Source organism: Hyla sarda, chromosome 4 (genome assembly GCF_029499605.1).
Source record: "Hyla sarda isolate aHylSar1 chromosome 4, aHylSar1.hap1, whole genome shotgun sequence".
NCBI classification, from domain to species: domain Eukaryota; kingdom Metazoa; phylum Chordata; class Amphibia; order Anura; family Hylidae; genus Hyla; species Hyla sarda.
Window position 1 is genome coordinate 406,856,358 of NC_079192.1, and position 20,800 is coordinate 406,877,157.

The 20,800-nt window shown below is 45.6% G+C and overlaps 1 protein-coding gene across 4 annotated transcripts in view; it reads left to right on the top strand.

Annotated features, from left to right (window-relative positions):
• DENND5B (DENN domain containing 5B) overlaps nucleotides 1-15,934 on the top strand; it is a 110,530-nt gene extending 94,596 nt beyond the window's left edge. For all 4 annotated transcript variants that reach the window (XM_056517543.1, XM_056517544.1, XM_056517545.1 and 1 more), the window contains 5 exons: nucleotides 1,408-1,595; nucleotides 3,866-3,948; nucleotides 10,170-10,296; nucleotides 13,623-13,797; nucleotides 15,409-15,934. In XM_056517543.1, the coding sequence (XP_056373518.1) occupies nucleotides 1,408-1,595; nucleotides 3,866-3,948; nucleotides 10,170-10,296; nucleotides 13,623-13,797; nucleotides 15,409-15,592 (757 nt within the window). In that variant the 3' untranslated portion in view covers nucleotides 15,593-15,934. The remainder of the gene's footprint in view (nucleotides 1-1,407; nucleotides 1,596-3,865; nucleotides 3,949-10,169; nucleotides 10,297-13,622; nucleotides 13,798-15,408) is intronic.
• The last annotated feature ends 4,866 nt before the right edge of the window (nucleotides 15,935-20,800 follow it).

A 20,800-nucleotide genomic window follows, 5' to 3' on the forward strand; every position in this document is an offset into this window, starting at 1 on the left:
GAGTTGTAGTTTTGTGACATCTGGAGGTCCGCAGGTTGAAGACCACTGGATAGGAGGTAGTACTCGCGTGTCCCCGCCGCGCCGGACCCATCACCGCTGCCCTGGATGTTGCCTTCCATCACTGTCGCCGCGTCCCCGTCGCTCCGGTCGTCTTCTTCCCCGGGATCCTCGCTCTCCGTTGCCGTCATCACGTCGCTACGCACGCCCCTCTTATTGGATGACGTGCGCGACAACGTGATGACGACGGAGAGCGCCGGCCATGCAGGGGATCCGGGCACGGAGCAGACACGGAGGAGGCAGGTAAGGTCCCTCCCGGTGTCCTGTAAGCTGTTCGGTCCCGAACAGCCCGACTGAGCAGCCGGGTTAGTGTCACTTTCCCTTCAGACGTGGCGGTCAGCTTTGATCGACGCTTCTGAAGGGTTAATACAGGGCATCACCGCGATCGGTGATGTCCTGTATTAGCCGCGGGTCCCGGCCGTTGATGGCCACAGGGACCGCCGCGATAGGGGTGTGTATTCGCCGATGGCTGTCCGGGCATGCTGGGAGTTCTAGTTTTGCAACATCTGGAGGTCCGCAGGTTGAAGACCACTGATTGAAGGGATTGACAGGCGGTGATGATGAAGGGGGGGGGGGGGATGATGACGAGGGGAGTGATGACAGGGTGATGATGACGGGGGTCTGGATGATGACGGGGGACTGGATTGATGACAGGGGGATGATGACGGGGGTCTGGATGATGACAGGGGGGGGATGATGTATTTCCCACCCTAGGCTTATAGTCGAGTCAATAACTTTTCCTTGGTTTTTGTGGTGAAATTAGGGGCCTCAGCTTATATTTGGGACGGCTTATACTCGAGTATATACGGTAAATAATAAAAAAATTAAATAAATAAAAAAGTACTCCATGCATATGAGCGGCCACTTCTCTGTTTATTCTGTACCTGGTTCCAGTGTCTGGAGATCCGGCGTCTATCCAACATTTCCAGCCTATCCTGTATACGGAGAGGTGGGAATCATTGTCGCTGAGTTATTGCAGATCATTATCCTGGTTGTATTTGACTATTTGTAGCATCTACCGAGAGTCTCGGATATATTTGCCCTTGTTGTGTAATTGTCTCATGGATTGGATCTGACATATTGGTGCAGTAAGTTTCTCCTCTTTAGATTAGCGTCGCTTTGGGGCGGCTCGGATCTGGGTCATTCTGTTTCTGCGTTCCTGGTGTTGCTGTCTGTAGGGACCATAGTCCTTCTCATGTACTTATGGCGGCTGCATTAGAAGTTCTTCAGCTCCCTATAGTCCTACAGTGAATGCGGTGGAAGATGCAGCAGGCACTGTATAGTCTGACACAATGCCGTATATCTGATGCAAAGTTATTGTAATGAGAATTATTTTACTCTTGGTTCTAGATTCCCGTGTGGACGTTGGTTGGGAAAAGGAGTAGGCGATGGAAGCCTGGAGAGGGTACTGATCGGAGAACTTATAACACCCGTGTCTGACGACGATCTCGGAAAGCAAAGTCGGACCCCACCTCTGCAGAAATCGCCCACCATGGCCCGCAGGCTAAGCATTCCCTCTCTAACAGGGAAGAACTCCAGTAAGTATGTCGGCTCTTGCTGGACAGAAACCAATGTTTTCCCAACCAGTGGCTCGAGTCCCCATCTGCAGATGCTTTTGGTCGTCCAATGTGAAGGCCAAGTAGTCCCATCTTTGTGTGTACACCTATCAGCCATTACCTTAAAGGAGAACTCCAGAACATAAAAATTGTCCCCCATACTGCCGGCAGTAAAAAAAAATAAAGATGTACGTACCTTCCTCCGCTCCCCTGTGGCCTCCGGTAACCGGCTCCGGTCTGCGCCGCGATCCACTTCCTGGTTGCCGGTGGTCGGATGAATCAGCCAATCACCAGCCACAGGGCAGTCTGACTCGGCCGGTGATAGGCTGAGCGGCAGTGTGACGTTTTCGGCCCCGGCCGCAGGTGCCGGTGTAGTGAAGAATTTTGTATCCTGAAGCGTTTTCACACTGCCGCTCAGCCTATCGCCGGCCGAGTCGTACTGCGCTGCGGCTGGTGATTGGCTGATTCATCCGACCACCGGCAACCAGGAAGTGGATCGCGGCGGAGCCGGTTACCGGAGGCCCCGGGGGAGCGGAGGAAGGTATGTACATCTTTATTTTTTTTACTGCCGGCACTATGGGGTACCATTTTTATATTCCGGAGTTCTCCTTTAAAACCAGTGACAGGTGAAGTGCAGTGTTTCTCAACCAGTCTGACTCCAGCTGTTGCAAAACTACAACTCCCAGCAGGCCAGGACAGCCATGGTTGTAGTTGTGTAACAGACAGAGGCACACTGGTAGAGGGTTGGATAGATCAGACTGGAACCGAAGAGTTGGTTCTTGGCGTTGAGATGTTGGAAGCAGGAAAAAAAAAGGGCAAACGTAATAATCTGAGCAACTAGTACAGTGGTCCCTCAACTTACAATGGCCTCAACATACAATAGTTTCAACATACAATGGTCTTTTCTGGACCATTGTAACTTGAAACCAGACTCAACATACAATGCTATGGAATCTGCGAAACATGTCAATGACTGGAAGAAACGACCAATCAGAATGGACATTTCACTGGTAAAACCCCTGTAGTCCTAAAGTACATGCACTGACTGGTGTCTGGTAGCGCCCCCTACAGTACAGGGAGGTATTACATGTTCTGTACTCCTTACCTGTACCAGGGTTAGATGCTCCTTTGGACACCATGTGAGGGCGGCTTCATTTTCCTTTTTTATTTTTTTATTTTCTTTTAGGACATTGCTTTTTCTGTACAGGACCCTGAAGAAGCTTCTGTCCTCTACATAGACCAGTGTTTCCCAGCCTTCGGCTGTCTGGGCATGCTGGGAGTTGTAGTTTTGCAACAGCTGGAGGCACCCTGGCTGGGAAACACTGACATAGACAGTGATTACAGCCGGAGGCTGTCCGGGCATGCTGGGAGTTGTAGTTTTGCAACAGCTGGAGGCACCCTGGCTGGGAAACACTGACACAGACAGTGATTACAGCTCCCAGCAGATCTTTCTTACTTTTATATATAAGGATTTGCTTTATCTATATTAGTTTTCTACTTATTTCTCTTTAATTCTCACTTTTTCCTATTTTTGGATGACATTTTGGGGGCTTCAGAACCAATTACCAGGTTTCCATAGAGTTATGGTCTCAACATACAATGGTTTCAACATACAATGGTCGTCCCGGAACCAATTAATATTGTAATTTGAGGAACCACTGTATATAGTTATAAATAGAAAGGGGAAGTGCCTAATAATTAACTTTAATTCAGTATGCATTAAAACTAGAGATGAGCAGACTTACAGTAAATTCGATTCGTCCCGAACTTCTCGGCTTGGCAGTTGATGACTTATCCTGCATAAATTAGTTCAGCTTTCAGGTGCTCCGGTGGGCTGGAGACTCTTTCCTAGGATTGTATCCACCTTTTCCAGCCCACCGGAGCACCTGAAAGCTGAACTAATTTATGCAGGATAAGACATCAACTGCCGAGCCGAGAAGTTCGTGACGAATTGAATTTACTGTAAGTTCGCTCATCTCTAGCCCCGACATACAAAAGAATCGTATGTTGATTCTGCCTCTGAGAGGCCATCGCATGTTGAAAAGATCGTATGTTGGGGCCATCGTAGGTCGGGGGGTCACTGTAATGTCCACTCGAGATTCTGAATTTTTACTATATCAATGCTCTATTTAAAAATAAGGAACTTGGGTACAGAAGGCAAAAGTGGTACCGAGCAAGAAATTAACTAAATGCATGAATAAGTAGCATAATATTGCAAGCAGAACTGACTGGACCTTTATGATCTTTTACAGAACCAAATGCCGGGCAGATTCAAGAGGGAATCGGAGAAGCTGTGAACAATATTGTAAAACATTTCCACAAGCCAGAAAAAGAGGTAGTCGCCATATTCTGCACTGATATGAGGGGACGCAGTCTGCAGCCATCCCCAGCTCACACAACGGCTTTCTCTGCTGACCTGAAAATGCCATCTTACTCTAGTGGGATTAACCTACTTTCCTCCCAATCCTTCATAGCTGTAACCCTCCATGTCCCAATCTTCAGATCTCGGTTCTTGATCGGCAATAGTTAATCTCTCACAAATCTAGATTTTCCTAGCTTGTGACGGAAAATATTAGTTATATGAAGACAGGAGGCGAGTATCTTATGCATTAATCTTCCTTTATTAATGCCCATAGCAGAAATTCAAAACTCTTTTAATGAATTTTTACTAAAAACTTTAAAGAACCACTTAAAAACTACAACTCCCAGCAGTCCATAGGATGTATTGACCAATCCCTGGCCGGGATGCTTGGTATATAAGGGACTGCTTCCATTGTCTCCTCCTCTTTCTTGATGCGAAACTGTAGCCGCAACTTGAACCTGGAATCACGATAGAACCCAAACCGATTCCATAAGACCTTGAATCACCGGCCGAAACCATGTCCCAACGGGGACACCATAACGAGTAGGAAAAAATTCCGGAACACCTCAGCCTCCGACATGTAGGGCGCCGTCTTCAGTATCCTGGGAAGAAAAGGAATACCATGACAGGGTTGGGTTGGGTGGGAAGATACTCGCCTCCTGTCTTCATATAACTAATATTTTCCGTCACAAGCTAGGAAAATCTAGATTTATATATCAGACAGGAGGCTCATATCTTATGCAAGTTCAAAGCTAGACATAAGAATGATATAAATACATGACAGACAAATTACAAAATTGACATAGATATGTGTTCCTCCGGTCTAAAATAAAAGTGACGGAAGGTGTCCTCTGAAGACCAATCCGCTGCCATCAATAGATCTGCCAGGGAACCTCCCGCGGTGACCACTTTAGTAGCCATCGCACCTCTGGTCGAGTGGGCCCCGAACAGGGAAACGTCAATCCCTGCCATATCCATGGCAGAGCGTACCCACCGTGCTAGAGTGGCTGAAGCCACCGGTTGGTGAGGACGCACGTAAGAGATGAGGAGTTGGGAGGATTCCGAGGAACGTAGCAAAGCAGTCTGAGACTCATATGATTGAAGACAGCGGACCACACACAAGTGTGGATGAGCGGGAAAAGAAGGATAGAAAACAGAATGAAGTCCGGTTTTTGTCCTACGCACGACAGAGAATTTAACTCCTAATGGCGAGAATTGTCGCCTGGAGATGTCTAAAGCCCGAACGTCCGATACGCGCTTGATGGAGATCAAGCATAGAAGCACCGTAAGCTTGAAGGACAGCAATTTCAGAGAAAGCGCGTCATTGTCCTCCCATGCCGAGAACATGGATAGGACTTTAGATACGTCCCAGGTGGCTTGATACTTGGGGCGAGGAGGACGTTTAAATTTAACGCCTCTCAGGAGGCGACATACCAAAGGGTGTTTGCCTACTGGTAGAGAATCCACTGGAGTGTGATAAGCAGAGATTGCAGATCGGTACACATTGATAGAACTGTAAGATTTCCCGGATTCAAAAGAATCCGCCAAATAGTTGGCCACTACAGACACAGGTGCCTGAACGGGATCAACTTGCCGTTGATCACACCAACGTACCCAGAGTCTCCAGGCTGATCGATATGCCGATCTAGTCCCGGGGGCCCAGGCCAAGGCAAGGAGGTCCCTAGCTGATCTTGAAAGGTCTTTATCTGTGTCTGGCACCCCGAAACCAACCATGCGAGGAGATGCAGGGTGTGGTCTGTGATCAGAGGATGAAGATCCCCTGTCGGATTGGACAGGAGATGAGGGAGCTGAGGGAGCAATCTGGGAAAATCCACAGTCATCCCCAGAAGAAGGGGAAACCATGGCTGTGTCGGCCACCAGGGAGTGATCACCACCACCAACGCCCTCAGGTTCGTTATCTGTAAAAGCACCCTGAGGATCATTGAGAACGGTGGGAATGCATAGTGCGTCCCCCGGGGCCATATGTGGCGGAAGGCGTCTACCGCGTAGGCTTCTGGATCCGGCCTCCAGCTGTAAAAGCGGGGTAGTTGATGATTGAGTCGGGAGGTGAACAGGTCCATAGAGAGAGGACCCCACAGGCGGCAAATGGACTGAAAGACTGATCGGTCCAGCCGCCAATCGCTGGAATCTGTCAGGTAGCGTGAGTTCCAGTCCGCCACCATGTTGGAAACCCCCGGAATGTATTCCGCTATCGGGACAATGTTGCGGGCAAGGCAAAAATGCCAAAGCTCTCTCGCGAGGTCTGCAAGTACTCTGGACCTGGGACCCCCCAATCGATTGACATATTGGACCGCAGACATATTGTCCATGTGCAACAATACACAGCAATTGGATGCTCGAGGTAGTAGGCTCCTGATGGCAAAAAATGCTGCCAGAAGCTCCAGCGCATTGATGTGCAGCAGAGACTCCTCTGCGGACCATGTCCCTCCTGTTGAAGAGAGACCGCATCGAGCACCCCAACCGTGACGGCTCGCATCCGACTCCAAAATGAAGTCTGGAGTGGGATTGAAGATGGTCTTGCCGTTCCATTCGACGGCATGACGCAACCACCACCGAAGTTCCACTACGGCTTCCGGACATAGGGGAACTTCGTCCGCGTAACGAAGCCCTTGTCGCAAATGTAGTGACTTGAGCCTTTGAAGGGCCCGATAATGGAGAGGGGCGGGAAATATGGCCTGTATGGAGGCTGATAAAAGTCCGACCAGGCGTGCTAGCACACGTAACGACACTCGTCGTTTGTGTAACACGGCCCTGATTTCCTTGCGGATGATAGTCAGCTTGGCTTTGGGTAATTTGAGGACAGCATGATCGGTGTCCACCAAGAATCCCAAAAATTCCATCTCCCGAGCTGGGACGAGAACTGACTTCTCGTGATTGATGATGAATCCTAAGTGTTGTAACAATTGAACCGTCCAGCCGGCATGTTCCTCCGCTTGAGGTTTGGAACGAGCCATGATGAGCAGGTCGTCTAGATATATAATCAATCTCACTCCCCTGCTCCTTAGGGCTGCCACCACCGGTTTCAGAAGTTTGGTGAAACACCATGGGGCGGACGAGAGACCGAAGGGTAGGCAAGTAAATTGCCACATTCTGGTTCTCCACAGGAAACGTAGGAAGTGTTGGGAGGCCTGATGTATGGGAACCGTGAGATAGGCGTCTTTCAGATCTACCTTTACCAACCAGTCTCCTGGTTGTAGAAGGTCCCGCAGAAAGTGGATGCCTTCCATCTTGAAATGTCGATAAACGACATGTTGGTTGAGATTTCGCAAGTTTATGACAGGGCGATAACCTCCCCCTTTCTTTTTGACTAGAAAGAGGTTGCTGAGGAACCCCGGGGAAAGGGGGTCCACCTCCATCACCGCTTGTTTGGACAGAAGGTCCTGTAATTCGTTGTCTATAAGAGCAACGTTTAGTTCGGAGAACCGGATGGGATGTGGAATTGAAGTTAAGTCTGGTAGGGAACAGAATTCTATTTGATACCCTGCCACTGTCCGGAGTATCCATGCGTCTGCAGTAATTGCTGACCATGCGTGGATAAAATGTTGCAGTCTGCCCCCTACGGGAATGGGAAAAGAACTCAGGTGTGTTGTACTCACCGGTAGTATGTCTGGAGCGGGGGTAACCTCTTCCTCCACGTCCTCTCCAAGGACGTCCACGGGGTGGGAAGAAGGGTGAAGATTGTGCGACTGGCACAGGGTAGGGTTGTGGAGCCTGGTTGTACTGAGGAGCTGGAGCTCTGTTGTACGGCCTAGTATTGTAGTTGCGGCCGGCAGATCGGCTCCTGCTTCTGCCGGCCGTTGTGAAAACCTTAGCCGAACTCGTTTTCTTAAGGGATGTTTGGGCTTTGTCAAGGCTGGTATACAGCCCGACCATCTTGTTGATGTCCTTGATAAGGGTATCTCCGAAGAGAAGGCCCTCGGCAGCGGGTCCGGGCTCAGTCTCCGCTAAGTGAGAGAGTTGTGGGTCAAGTCTCATCAAGATTGATCGTCGACGTTCAGTCGCACAAGTGGTGTTTGCACACCCGAGCAGACATACCGCTCTTTGGGCCCAACCTCTAAGTTGCAGCAGATCGATCGGTTGATCAGTTGCCGCCGCCTGTTCCGATAGATTGAGAATCATGGTGACAGGGCCGAAGAGGTCCAAGATTCGATCCTGGATGGTCCTGAAGGACCTCTCGATACCCTTCTTGGAATATTTTCCATGTTTAGTGAGGTATCGTAAGAGTATGGGGTCAATTTCGGGCGTAAGCACCACCTTCTTGGGAATGCATGGTCGGGGGCATTCCGCCTTTAACTTGTTGCGGTTAGCCTTATCCACCGACCTGCGAGCCCAATGTTCTATATATTGGGACACTTCAGGGGTGGGAGCCCAGTCTCCAGAGCACGGATGGGTTATAGCCTCTGGGTCAAAGAAAGGCTCTCCACGAGAGTCTAATACAATGTCACCCTGGGGTACAGGGTTAGCGTCCTCAGGGATCGCCATATGCCCACTATCCTCTATTGCACTGTCAGACTCATTGGCATCAGCCACTTCGGATTCTGCGGAGGATTCTTCATCTGTAGAATCTACAAATGAATCCGGTTTGGTCCGTCTAGCGGATCGTTGCCCCTGCTTACGCAACTCCCCGGGGCCCAGGGGTCTATTAGAGTCTGGAGGCAAAGTGGGTCGGCAGGCCGGGTCAGGAACTGCCTGGTGCATAAAATTTACTTCCCCTGCCGGGGAGTCAGATACCATGATGGTATGATTGCGTTTTTGAGACGCTTTACCCTTTTTATAGGGTGGTTCGCCACTGCATGAGGGTTTCTGAGAGGTATGTGCAGGATGCTGCGAACTTTTGGGAGGCAGGACAGAGGACATCGCTGCTTGCACTGATTTATTTATCAGATCTTGGATCTGGGCAGCAGTCAGGTAAAGGGGTGCATCCAAGGTAGGATCCTCTCCCCTGGGGGAACTAGTAGTATTGTCATCTGCCATAATGTTAATCAGTATGGGGTATATGAATGTACCCAGGGGCTGTAGCAGTTAAAGTCTACAAGGGCTCTATAGAGGTAAGCTGGGGGCAGTAGGGGTAAGAGGGAATAAATTCCCAGTAAATACCGACAATATACAGCAAAAACTAGTCCAGGCTCCGTCCCTCACGCCGATCTCACTGAACTGGAGATTGCGATGCAGGGAGGAGCGTTGAAAATCGCAGAGCGGCGTAATCTCGCGAGATTACCGCTCACTGTGTACAGGTAGGACGAGCTAGCTGACTAAGACACACCTACCTCCCCTCCGCGCGGAGCGAGCGCTAAAAGGAGGAAGAAGAAGAGGAAAAGTAAACAAAATGGTGCCGAAGATGGCGCTGAAGAAGAAATGAGTTGAAACTTGTGACAGGCGCCGCACAGGGGCGGCGAGTGCCGCTGACAGGAAAAAGAAAACCCGGAGTGGGGGTATAAGGGCGCAGCACTAGTAAAGTCAGTATAGAACAATAGATTATATATCGAAAATATAATGGAATAGAATGTAAATAGAATGTAAATAGAATGAAAACACAGGGCAACAGGGAGGACTGTATTATAGAATACAGACCTATACTTGAAATGCCCAGACAGTCAAACAACAGTGATAATACTTATCTGAAGTTCTGCTATGAGCAGAAAGAAAGAGGAGGAGACAATGGAAGCAGTCCCTTATATACCAAGCATCCCGGCCAGGGATTGGTCAATACATCCTATGGACTGCTGGGAGTTGTAGTTTTTAAGTGGTTCTTTAAAGTTTTTAGTAAAAATTCATTAAAAGAGTTTTGAATTTCTGCTATGGGCATTAATAAAGGAAGATTAATGCATAAGATATGAGCCTCCTGTCTGATATATAACTATAGATTATTAGACCACTAGAGGTGGCCAAGGATGGTTAAGGTCCGTACCTTGCATCATGGTCATAGGGACAAATATGACCATCTGTATCCACAGGTATGAGAGAGTTATAAGAACTTCAGTACTAATAACTAGTACTCCTCATAGGGGTACAGTCTCCCATCCCCCGGCTGTGTATATTTGCTATGAGCGTCAATGTCATTGCTGAGCTGGTTAAGTCCCCTTCGGCTGTTATTCTACAGCGCAGCTCTTCAGAGCTAATCCACATTAGCGGCGTCTCCTTAAAGCCTCTTACACGATTTTCTTTCCCTGCAGAGAGGCAGCCTAACCATCCTGCTCTGCGGAGAAAATGGCCTTGTCTCAGCCTTGGAGCAAGTCTTTCATCATGGATTTAAATCCGCCCGCATTTTCCACAAGAGCGTCTTCATCTGGGACTTCATAGGTAACAATTAAAGGACCTGTTTCCTCATCGCTATTGCTGCTATTTCGGTCCAGGCGTGTGATTTTGAACAGTCCTTTATGGTAACCATATATGGGCAGTGAACTCTAGATCAGACAAATAGAACAAATACCGTATATACTCGAGTATAAGCCGACCCGAATATAAGCCGAGGCCCCTAATTTCACCCCAAAAACCCAGGAAAAGTTATTGACTCGACTATAAGCTTAGGGTAGGAAATAAATCATCCCCCCCATGTCATCATCATCCAGACCCCCCCCCCCCCCTTCATCATCCCCCCCGTCATTATCATCCAGATCCCCGTCATCATCATCTAGACCCCCGTCATCATCACAGCCTGTCAATCCCTTCATCAGTGGTCTTCAACCTGCGGACCTCCAGATGTTGCAAAACTACAACTCCCAGCATCCCCGGACAGCCATCGGCCGTCCGGAGGGGAGGGTTAGTCGTTCCGTGCTGTCAGTTTTCATCGGGAGGCCCTCTTCTCCACTTCGGGCCGGCCCTGGACTAGTGACGTTGCCTTGACGACGACGCACAGGGACGTTCATGTGCAGGTACATCTGCTGCGCACAGACATCCCTGTGCGTCGTAGTCAAGGCAACGTCACTAGTCCGGGGCCGGCCCGCAGCGGAGAAGAGGGCCTCCCGATGAAAATGTACAGCCTGCTACAACTAATCCTCCCCACCGGACGGTCACTGCAGCATAGATGGCCTGGAACAGCTCACCCTTCCTTCCCACCGAGGGGAGGTGAGTACAAAACTAAAGGGGAGGTCTGGATGATGACAAAGGCCGCAGTGGTCTTCAACCTGCGAACCTCCATATGTTTCAAAACTACAACTCCCAGCATGCCCGGACAGCCGATGGCTGTCCGGGCATGCTGTGAGTTGTAGTTTTGCAACATCTGGAGGTCCGCAGGTTGAAGACCACTGAGAAGGGATTGACAGGCGGAGAGTTCACTCGAGTGTAAGCCAAGGGGGGGCGTTTTCAGCACGAAAAATCGTGCTGAAAAACTCTGCTTATACTCGAGTATATACGGTAATTAATAATTATAATAAAGATATCATTATTTAAGATTTAATTAAAACGATGATCAGCACAAAAAATAGTAACATGGTGTCAGGGGTGAATATGCTCCTTTAAAATACGCACCATTGAAGGTGTTGTTCCCTGTAGCTAGGTAGCAATGCTATAGGAAAATCTTAAGAGGGAGAATCCCGACATCCAGCGCTCGTCTTCCTGCCCTGGCAGCTTATGCCAAGTCTTTTCCATCCACGTGACTGCGCTGCCACCTCCAGGCATCCTCTGGCCATTACACATTTACCCTTTCACAACTAAAATGTCAGATTGTCTGGTTATTGCCGATGACTAATGCCAAGTTTCAGCTTGACATTTTATTAAATGTCACATTCTTCCCGAATGTATTGAAAACGCTCCGTTTTATTGCATCCAGTTACTGTGAAAGTTTGTGCGGGAAAGGCGTCAAGGCTTTTTATGTCTTCACCCCTTGGGTCATTGTAGACGGCTTCATAAACCCGGCACATAGGGTCATCCTTTTGTGATTGGAAAATGGCGCACGAGTAGTTTAAGGCCATCTGAGACTTGACGATTAAACATCATTGTGTAGTTATAGAATTTACATCAAATGCTTTACTTACTGTATATTGTTCTGATCTTGACCTATAGTTTGCACCATTCACAGCCAGCGCTGCTTTTGGAACAGAACTATTATTCACTTAAAGGGGTATTCCAGGCCAAAACTTTTTTTTATATATATCAACTGGCTCCGGAAAGTTAAACAGATTTGTAAATTACTTCTATTAAAAAATCTTAATCCTTCCAATAGTTATTAGCTTCTGAAGTTGAGTTGTTGTTTTCTGTCTTAACTGCTTTCTGATGACTCACGTCCCGGGAGCTGTGCAGTTCCTATGGGGATATTCTCCCATCATGCAAGGAATATTCTCCCATCATGCACAGCTCCTGGGACGTGACATCATCATTGAGCAGTTAGACAGAAAACTTCAGAAGCTAATAACTATTGGAAGGATTAAGATTTTTTAATTGAAGTAATTTACAAATCTGTTTAACTTTCCGGAGCCAGTTGATATATATAAAAAAGTTTTTGCCTGGAGTACCCCTTTAATGGAAGTGCAGCTAGCTCCATTTATCCTTCGTCCTCCAAACAAGCACTCATAAAAGAGGTGGGACCCACATCTATCATACATCTATACCATGTGCTGGAGAAATACTACTGCAAACTACATATCCCAGCATGCCCAGACAGCCTTTGGCTGTCCGGGCATGCTGGGAGATGTAGTTTTGCAACAGCTTGAGTCACACTGTTTGGAAAACACTGCAATAAAGAGGTTCTTGTGTATAAGTTTTCAGTCATACTGATTCCATCACTGAAATGATTTCCGAATGCTACCTACAGGGGTTATCTGGGATTATAAAACATAGCTACCTTTATAGAAACAGTGCCACTTTCATGGAATTGAATACAGCAGAGTTGTAATACCACACACAACCTGAGGACAGGTGTGATGCTGTTTTTGGAGGAAAGCAGTCTACAATAGATGACAGAACAGGACACTTGTAAATTTACTGGGGTATAACTCACTTTAGAGGAGACGCTTAAAGGGTACCTCTCATGAAAAAAACTTTTGATCTATTATAGATTAATGTATACAGAATAACTTTACAATTGCATGTTATTAAAAAATATGCTTCTTTCTATTTAATTTTCCACTTTGAAGAAATGACCACTAGGGGTCTCCCTACCAGTCCTGGCAGCAAGCATTTCAGACTCATGCTGGAGTCCTAAACACTACGAGCTGCCAGTCTGCTTTGTTCACAAAGGGGAACACTCAGAGCTGCCAGCCTGCTTTGTTCACAGCCTGTTTGGCTGTGAACAAAGCAGGCTGGCAGCTCTGAGTGTTTAGGACTCCAGCATGAGTCAGAAATGCTTGCTGACAGGACTGATCGGGAAAAATACAATAGAAAGAAGCGTATTTTACATTAACATGCTATTGGAAAGTTATTCAACATTCATTAATCTAAAATACATCAAAAGTTTATTTGATGAGAGGTACCCTTTAACAGTGCCCGACCACAAGTCTCTCTGAGCCAGGAACAAGGAGCGGAGGAGAAATGACAGATAATGAAGAACTAGCGTGGAAAAGAACTGGAAGCATACAATTTTAGTTTTTACTTTTAAATCATTTGTTAGATATGTGAAAAAAAATTACATTACAAGATAAAAATAAGTAACAGATCCGCTCGCAAAACCAATGTCTTGTGCTCCTCTGCAGAAAAAGCTGTGGTTTTTTTCGAAACCACCGATCAAGTCGGAGACGGTGAGGAAAACCAGCTACTGCAGAGATCATCCTGCAAAACCTTCTGCCACTATGTCAATAGCATCGTAGCCGCTCCCAGAAACATTGGCAAGGACGGGAAGTTCCAGTTGCTCGTGTGCCTCGGAGCCAGGTGAGCGGCTTCTTATAGGAAGAATTCTATCCAACCATCTGTTTGTAGAATAGTGATGACCGGGCTATCACCATTAAGAACATGTAAACCAAGCAGAAAATAGAAAATTAAAGAATATCTGTAAATATTAAAAACTTTACACATGTCCCTAGGACACGTTATGTCCTTAGGACTCATTTTTACGCAGTGCACTTAAAGGAGATATCCAGTGGTGAAAAACGTATCCCCTATCCTAAGGACAAGTTTCAGATCGCGAGGGGTCCGACCGCTGGGGCCCCCTGCGATCCCCTGTACTTGGTCCCCGACAGCCCGCGGGAAGGGGGCGTGTTGACCACCACACGAAGCAGCGGCTGACACGCCCCCTCAATACAACTCTATGGCAGAGCCGGAGCGCTGCCTTCGGCAATCTCTGGCTCTGCCATAGAGATGTATTGAGGGGGCGTGTCAGCCGCTGCTTCGTGCGGTGGTCAACACGTGCTATCTGGCCCTCGAGCCGGGGCCCTGTACAGAGAGATCACGGGGGGCCCCAGCAGTCAGACCCCCCCGTGATCTGAAACTTATCCCCTATCCTTAGGATAGGGGATAAGTTTTTCACCATTGGACTACCCCTTTAAGAGTTATCTTTATTCTGTAGGTCAATAGATCACAACAGTACTCAATTTATATCGGTTTTGTTTCATTCATATATTTATTTTTTATTTTTTTATGAATACCCTTTTGCCAGAAAATTTGTTTGTTTAAACCTGTGTTCTTCTTTTTTGCTGTGATTGATAGTTTTAATCAGCAACTTTTTTGTTTAGATGTGACATTTTGATCACTTTTTTATACATTTTTTTCTGGTATATGAAGTGACCGAAAATCAGCCATTCTGGAATTAGGAATATTTTTCCATTTTGACGTTCACCATGTCAATGTATAACTGATCGGACATTTCCGCACACAGCGATACCAATTATGTTTATGGATTTTTTTTTTTTACATGTGAATGTATTCAAACTTTTATTTTAGGACAGTGGCCTTTTCACATTAACACTTGATAAGATTAAAGAAATCACTTTTTTAGTTCCCATAGAGGAACATTACATGCAATCTTTGGATTTTTTGCAAAAATGGATCAATGCTGTGCCATAGCATAGCATTGATCAGCGTTATCTGCAGTCTTCTTGTACAACCTGGCTGAGCCAAGCAGCATGGAAGCTGACGAGGAACCTCAGGACACCATCTTGACCGTGATTGCACTGAGGTGGTCCTGATCAGCCCCCCTGAGCTAACCTGCACATGAAATGTACACTTTTAGATCCTTGTGGGATCTAAAGGGTTATACCGATGGCTTTAGTGGTGAGTCCCGGCTGCTATGAAGAGAGCACAGTTCCTGTGCTTTTACCATACACCCCTAGCACGACTGTGTGGTTCATGTATGGCGGATGTCCTCTAGGGGTTAAAATCTCCTATTTTGTGTTTACAGCTTCTATACAGATCTATGTGTCTCCATAGTGACAGACTACAAACTGTAAAGTCTGAAGAGGATAGACGGGGTGCAGTTTTTTTATCACTCTCAAGCCATGTGTCTTCATAGTGTTAACCCATTGTTTTCCTCTTTCTACTTTTCAGGGATCACTTACTCGCCCAGTGGATCCCGCTTCTGGCTGAGTGTCCGCCCATCACTCGGATGTATGAGGAGACTGCTCTGCTAAGGGACAACATGATGGTGAATTCTCTTGTCCGGGTCTTGCAGACTCTACAAGATTTTAACATCATTCTGGAAGGGTCACTTACTAAAGGAGTAGATGTTTAGAACTGCGTCCGGGATGCTGTACAGTACTAGATTTCACTTTTTCTGGATTTCTTTTCCCATTTCAGAGTTATCTCTGAACCTTTATAATGTGCTACAGAGTTCTGTGGTGCAATACACTGAATAGTAGCAAGTCACTGGAAGCCGTTTGCGAATCACGTCAGCGTCCAGCCGGCGGGACTCCGGGCATCTCTACGCTGTTGCTTAGTAAATTTGAATCAGATATTTAGTACCATAGAATATTTTTCCTGTTGTGTCTGTAAATACGGCTTTAGGATTTTTTTTTTTTTTTTTGTTCTTTTTTTAAAGAAGCAAAATATATTCCAGGTGGGTTTATCTTCTTATCTTCTACTTGTTTCTAATTCAGAATTTTTCTTCCTGGATGACGGAATGATTGCTAGAATTTCTTCTCCCTAATACGGTGCTTTTCATCACTTGTTCGGCAGATGCTCATTTGTTTCCGTTATGTAGAATATTCTGAGCCATGATCTTTTGGGCTTGTGTATATGGGAAATGCGTCAAATTATATATATACCGTATATATATATTTTTTTCTGAAGAATATCCTTCTTCTAACCAGGAGCCGATGACATCATTAGGCTTGATGCTTATCTCGTCATTAGAACTGTGACATCACTGAACATGTTGCTGATCTCATCAGTCGATGGGTGACATCCCTTAAAGGGGTATTCCAGGAAAAAATTTTTATATATATCAACTGGCTCCAGAAAGTTAAACAGATTTGTAAATTACTTCTATTAAAAAATCTTAATCCTTTCAGTACTTATGAGCTTCTGAAGTTAAGGTTGTTCTTTTCTGTCTAAATCCTCTCTGATGACACGTGTCTCGGGAAACGCCCAGTTTAGAAGCAAATCCCCATAGCAAACCTCTTCTAAACTGGGCGTTTCCCGAGACATGTGTCATCAGAGAGGATTTAGACAGAAAAGAACAACCTTAACTTCAGAAGCTCATAAGTACTGAAAGGATTAAGATTTTTTAATAGAAGTAATTTACAAATCTGTTTAACTTTCTGGAGCCAGTTGATATATATAAAAAAGTTTTTTCCTGCAATACCCCTTTATCGTGCAGTCTATTTGTTCTCTAGAACTAGGGATGTCACTTATGCTTTTGCCAAAACTGTGACCTCATTGAGATGCTTATACGTTCACTAGAACAGATCACTGTAGATGCAGTTTATGCCTTTAGCATAGCCATTGATGTCACTGAGCAACAATTTACACCTTCAGCAAAACCAGTAACGTTACCGAGCATGCCGCACATTGACTTCACTATAGGTGATGACAACTGAACTAGGACTAGTGATGTCACTGAATGTTCAGCCTGTCTAGGACCATTGATTCCGTCTCTCCCTTCAGTATGACCAATGATGTCACCAAGCATTCAGCCTGTCGCTCTCTAAAATACGTAAGTGATGTCATTGAATATTGCGTCTATTCCTTTCTAGGGCCCGTAATGTTACTCAGTATTCGGTCTTTCCCTTCACTAGCGCCAGTGATGTCACGGAGCATTTAAAGGAGTAGTCCAGTGGTGACCCAGTGGTGAACAACTTATCCCCTATCCTAAGGATAGGGCATAAGTTTGAGACCCCTGGGGCCCCCTACGATCTCCTGTATGGAGCCCCGACAGCCCGCGGGAAGGGGGCGTGTCGACCTCCGTACGAAGCGGCGGCTGACACACCCCCTCAATACAACTCTATGGCAGAGCCGAAGCGCTGCCTTCGGCAATCTCCGGCTCTGCCATAGAGATGTATTGAGGGGGCGTGTCGGCCGCCGCTTCGTGCGGAGGTCGACACCCGCTATCTGACCGGAGAGCCTGGCCCCCGTACAGAGAGATCGCAGGGGGCCCCAGCAGTTGGACCCCCCGCGATCTAGGGGATACGTTTTTCACCACTGGACTACCCCTTTAACATATTCCTTTCTAGGACTATGAATGCCGCTGTGCATTGTTTTTACTAGAATAAGTACCGGCTGCTTTAACATATCACTAATCTAAGCCTCCAAAATGGCTGCAAATACTGCATACAGGCGTCCTGCTATATGCTCCCAACCCAGTAGACCGTAAGCATGCTTGAAGAAATAATGCAAGTTGTAAATACTTTGAGAATCCTAAAGTAACTATTTTCTTAAGTTATATTGCAAGAAACCACTGCAAGTGTTAAGACATGGCCATCCCTAGTCTTGGTCTTCTATATCGTGGATGTAAAATCCTATCTGTGGGACCGTGAACATTCCCGTCACTCTTGTCCTGACTTTCGGAGTTCTGTTTGTGAATGAAAACCATTTATACATCTCGGTATACGTGTAATAGGGGAAGACTGGCAGGAATTTAGCAATTTCTACATCTAGAATCAAGAAGCTGTGATATTATGCATTAATTGCATAGATTACTTCTATAGCAACTCAACTACGCCTATTTTTCCAAGTCTCATCATGGTGTAAATCGAATTGTCAATTCTTATTTTTTCTTCTAGTGTGTTCACTTTAAAGGGGTTATCCAGGGAAAAACTTTTTTTTAATTTATATATATATATATATATATATATATCTCAACTGGCTCCAGAAAGTTAAACAGATTTGTAAATTACTTCTATTAAAAAATCTTAATCCTTTCAGTACTTATGAGCTTCTGAAGTTTAGGTTGTTCTTTTCTGTCTAAGTGCTCTCTGATGACACGTGTCTCGGGAACTGCACAGTTTAGAAGAGGTTTGCTATGGGGATTTGCTTCTAAACTGGGCGGTTCCCGAGACACGTGTCATCAGAGATTACTTAGACAGAAAAGAACAACCTTAACTTCAGAAGCTCATAAGTACTGAAAGGATTAAGATTTCTTAATAGAAGTAATTTACAAATCTGTTTAACTTTCTGGAGGCAGTTGAGATTATATATATATAATATAAATTTCCTGGAATACCCCTTTAAGGGGGATATCTGTGTCAGTCAAGTGATATTATAGAACAGTGGTCTCCAACCTGCGAACTTACAGTAAATTCGATTCATCACGAACTTCTCGACTCGGCAGTTGATGACTTTTCCTGCATGAATTAGTTCAGCTTTCCGGTGCTCCCGTGGGCTGGAAAAGGTGGATACAGTCCTAGGAGACTCTTTCCTAGGACAGTATCCACCTTTTCCAGCCCACCGGAGCACCGGAAAGCTGAACTATTTTATGCAGGATAAGTCATCAACTGCCGAGCCGAGAAGTTTGTGACGAATCGAATTTACTGTAAGTTCGCTCATCTCTACTGCGGACCTCAAGATGTTGCAAAACTACAACTCCCAGCATGCCCGGACAGCCGTTGGCTGTCCGGGCATGCTGGGAGTAGTAGTTTTGCAACATCTGGAGGTCTGCAGGTTGAAGACCACTGTTATAGAATTTTCTTTTTCTTTCCGTAAACATTATTTTGGTGTAAATCTACCTATTTATTCGCATACACTGGGATTTTTTGGGGGGAAAGGGTTGCATAAGAAATATTTTGCACTACTTGTTACATTTGATAAAGGGGGTTGTACTTTGTGAAAGTAAAACTTCCACTAACTGTATATGTTGTTCCACTTTTACTTTTGCACTGTTCAGTCCATTTTATTTTTGGTTTCTTGTCATCTGCCTAGAACCTGAAATGCGTGGTCATGTTTTCTAAGACTGGGCAGCACTGTTTGTTTGTTTTTTTTACACTGTGTTGAATTGTATTGCTTTTACTTTGTATTAGGATACTTTCAATGGCTGGTAAGGCTCGCTGGGACTTGTAGTTCAGGAACTCCTCAGAGCCACACCATTCATGAGTTTGCAATAGACAAATGCTGGATACTCTCAAGAAGAAGAAATAATGCGACATTTCCATCCTCTTAGAGGATTCCTTTACCGTCAAACCACTTGGACTCAAGAAGACGAAAATGTCTTTGCCTGAGCAATACGATAATGCAGATTCTGTACTTTAGGACTGTTCCGTCTACGTTATTAGTGCATTACATGGACTTCAGGACCCGTCAAACAGTGTTTTGTGTTTATTTTTATCCAGTAAACGTATCTGTATCATGAAATTGTTGGTTTCCTTGTCTCCTCTGTAACCAGGGAAAGTTGCTTCGGGTAATGCTGCTTTTGTTTCCACATCAGTATTAACTTCCCTGTACTGTATGATTTCATTACATCACTGTCACCAATTTATTTTTCAGTATTAAAATGTGTTTTATCTCAAAACTATTGTATTTTATTGAATTGCTTTGTACGTACTTTTAGATTTTTTTTCTTTTTTTAAAATATTTTTTTATTTTTGAACCATTATTTGATATTATTTTTGTGTTTTTCCTATATATTATCTGTTTCATTTTAGGGTTCAGACCAAATGTGGAATGGAAATTGCAATGCGCATACAGTATTACTGCTTACTTCTGGGTAGAGATGAGCGAACTTACAGTAAATTTGATTAGTCACGAACTTCTCGGCTCGGCGGTTGCTGACTTTTCCTGCATAAATTAGTTCAGCTTTCCGGTGCTCCGGTGGGCTGGAAGAGGCGGATACAGTCCTAGGAAAGAGTCTCCTAGGACTGTATCCAACTTTTCCAGCCCACCGGAGCACCGGAAAGCTGAACTAATTTATGCAGGAAAAGTCAGCAACCGCCGAGCCGAGAAGTTCGTGACGAATCGAATTTACTGTAAGTTCGCTCATCTCTACTTCTGGGCCATTAGGCATGTAGGGAGCAGAGACTAAATAGATCCAGAACAAATCAAAAACAGTTCAGATTCTGACATAACTGATTTTATTTATATATATATATATCAACAGAAGAATACAGCAGCACACTGCTAGCACAAAGATATAGATGAAGCATGAGTATATAGATAGAACATGAAAAGCTATACAGCTGTAATGCAATAAATGAAGATATGAAATTATGAGGTACTTAGCTTGCAAATTTGGCACCAAATAGCGTGGACCGTCCCACCACGGTAAGGTGACCTCATTCTGGGACGGACCCTACACTATGAATATGCCTCTGTGTGAACAGTACAGCAGGCATGCAAGGTCTGAAACATCCAAGGCACCTTATATACACCTGATAGAGGTGGGTGGGGTGCAAGAGCCAACATGGAGGTAGCCACTCCCCCGTATGTGTAATACAACCAAAGAATAAGTTGGCCAGCACTATTAATTCCAAACTATTGTAAAAACCTGGCTTGCAGGTGCAGGCTGCTGGGC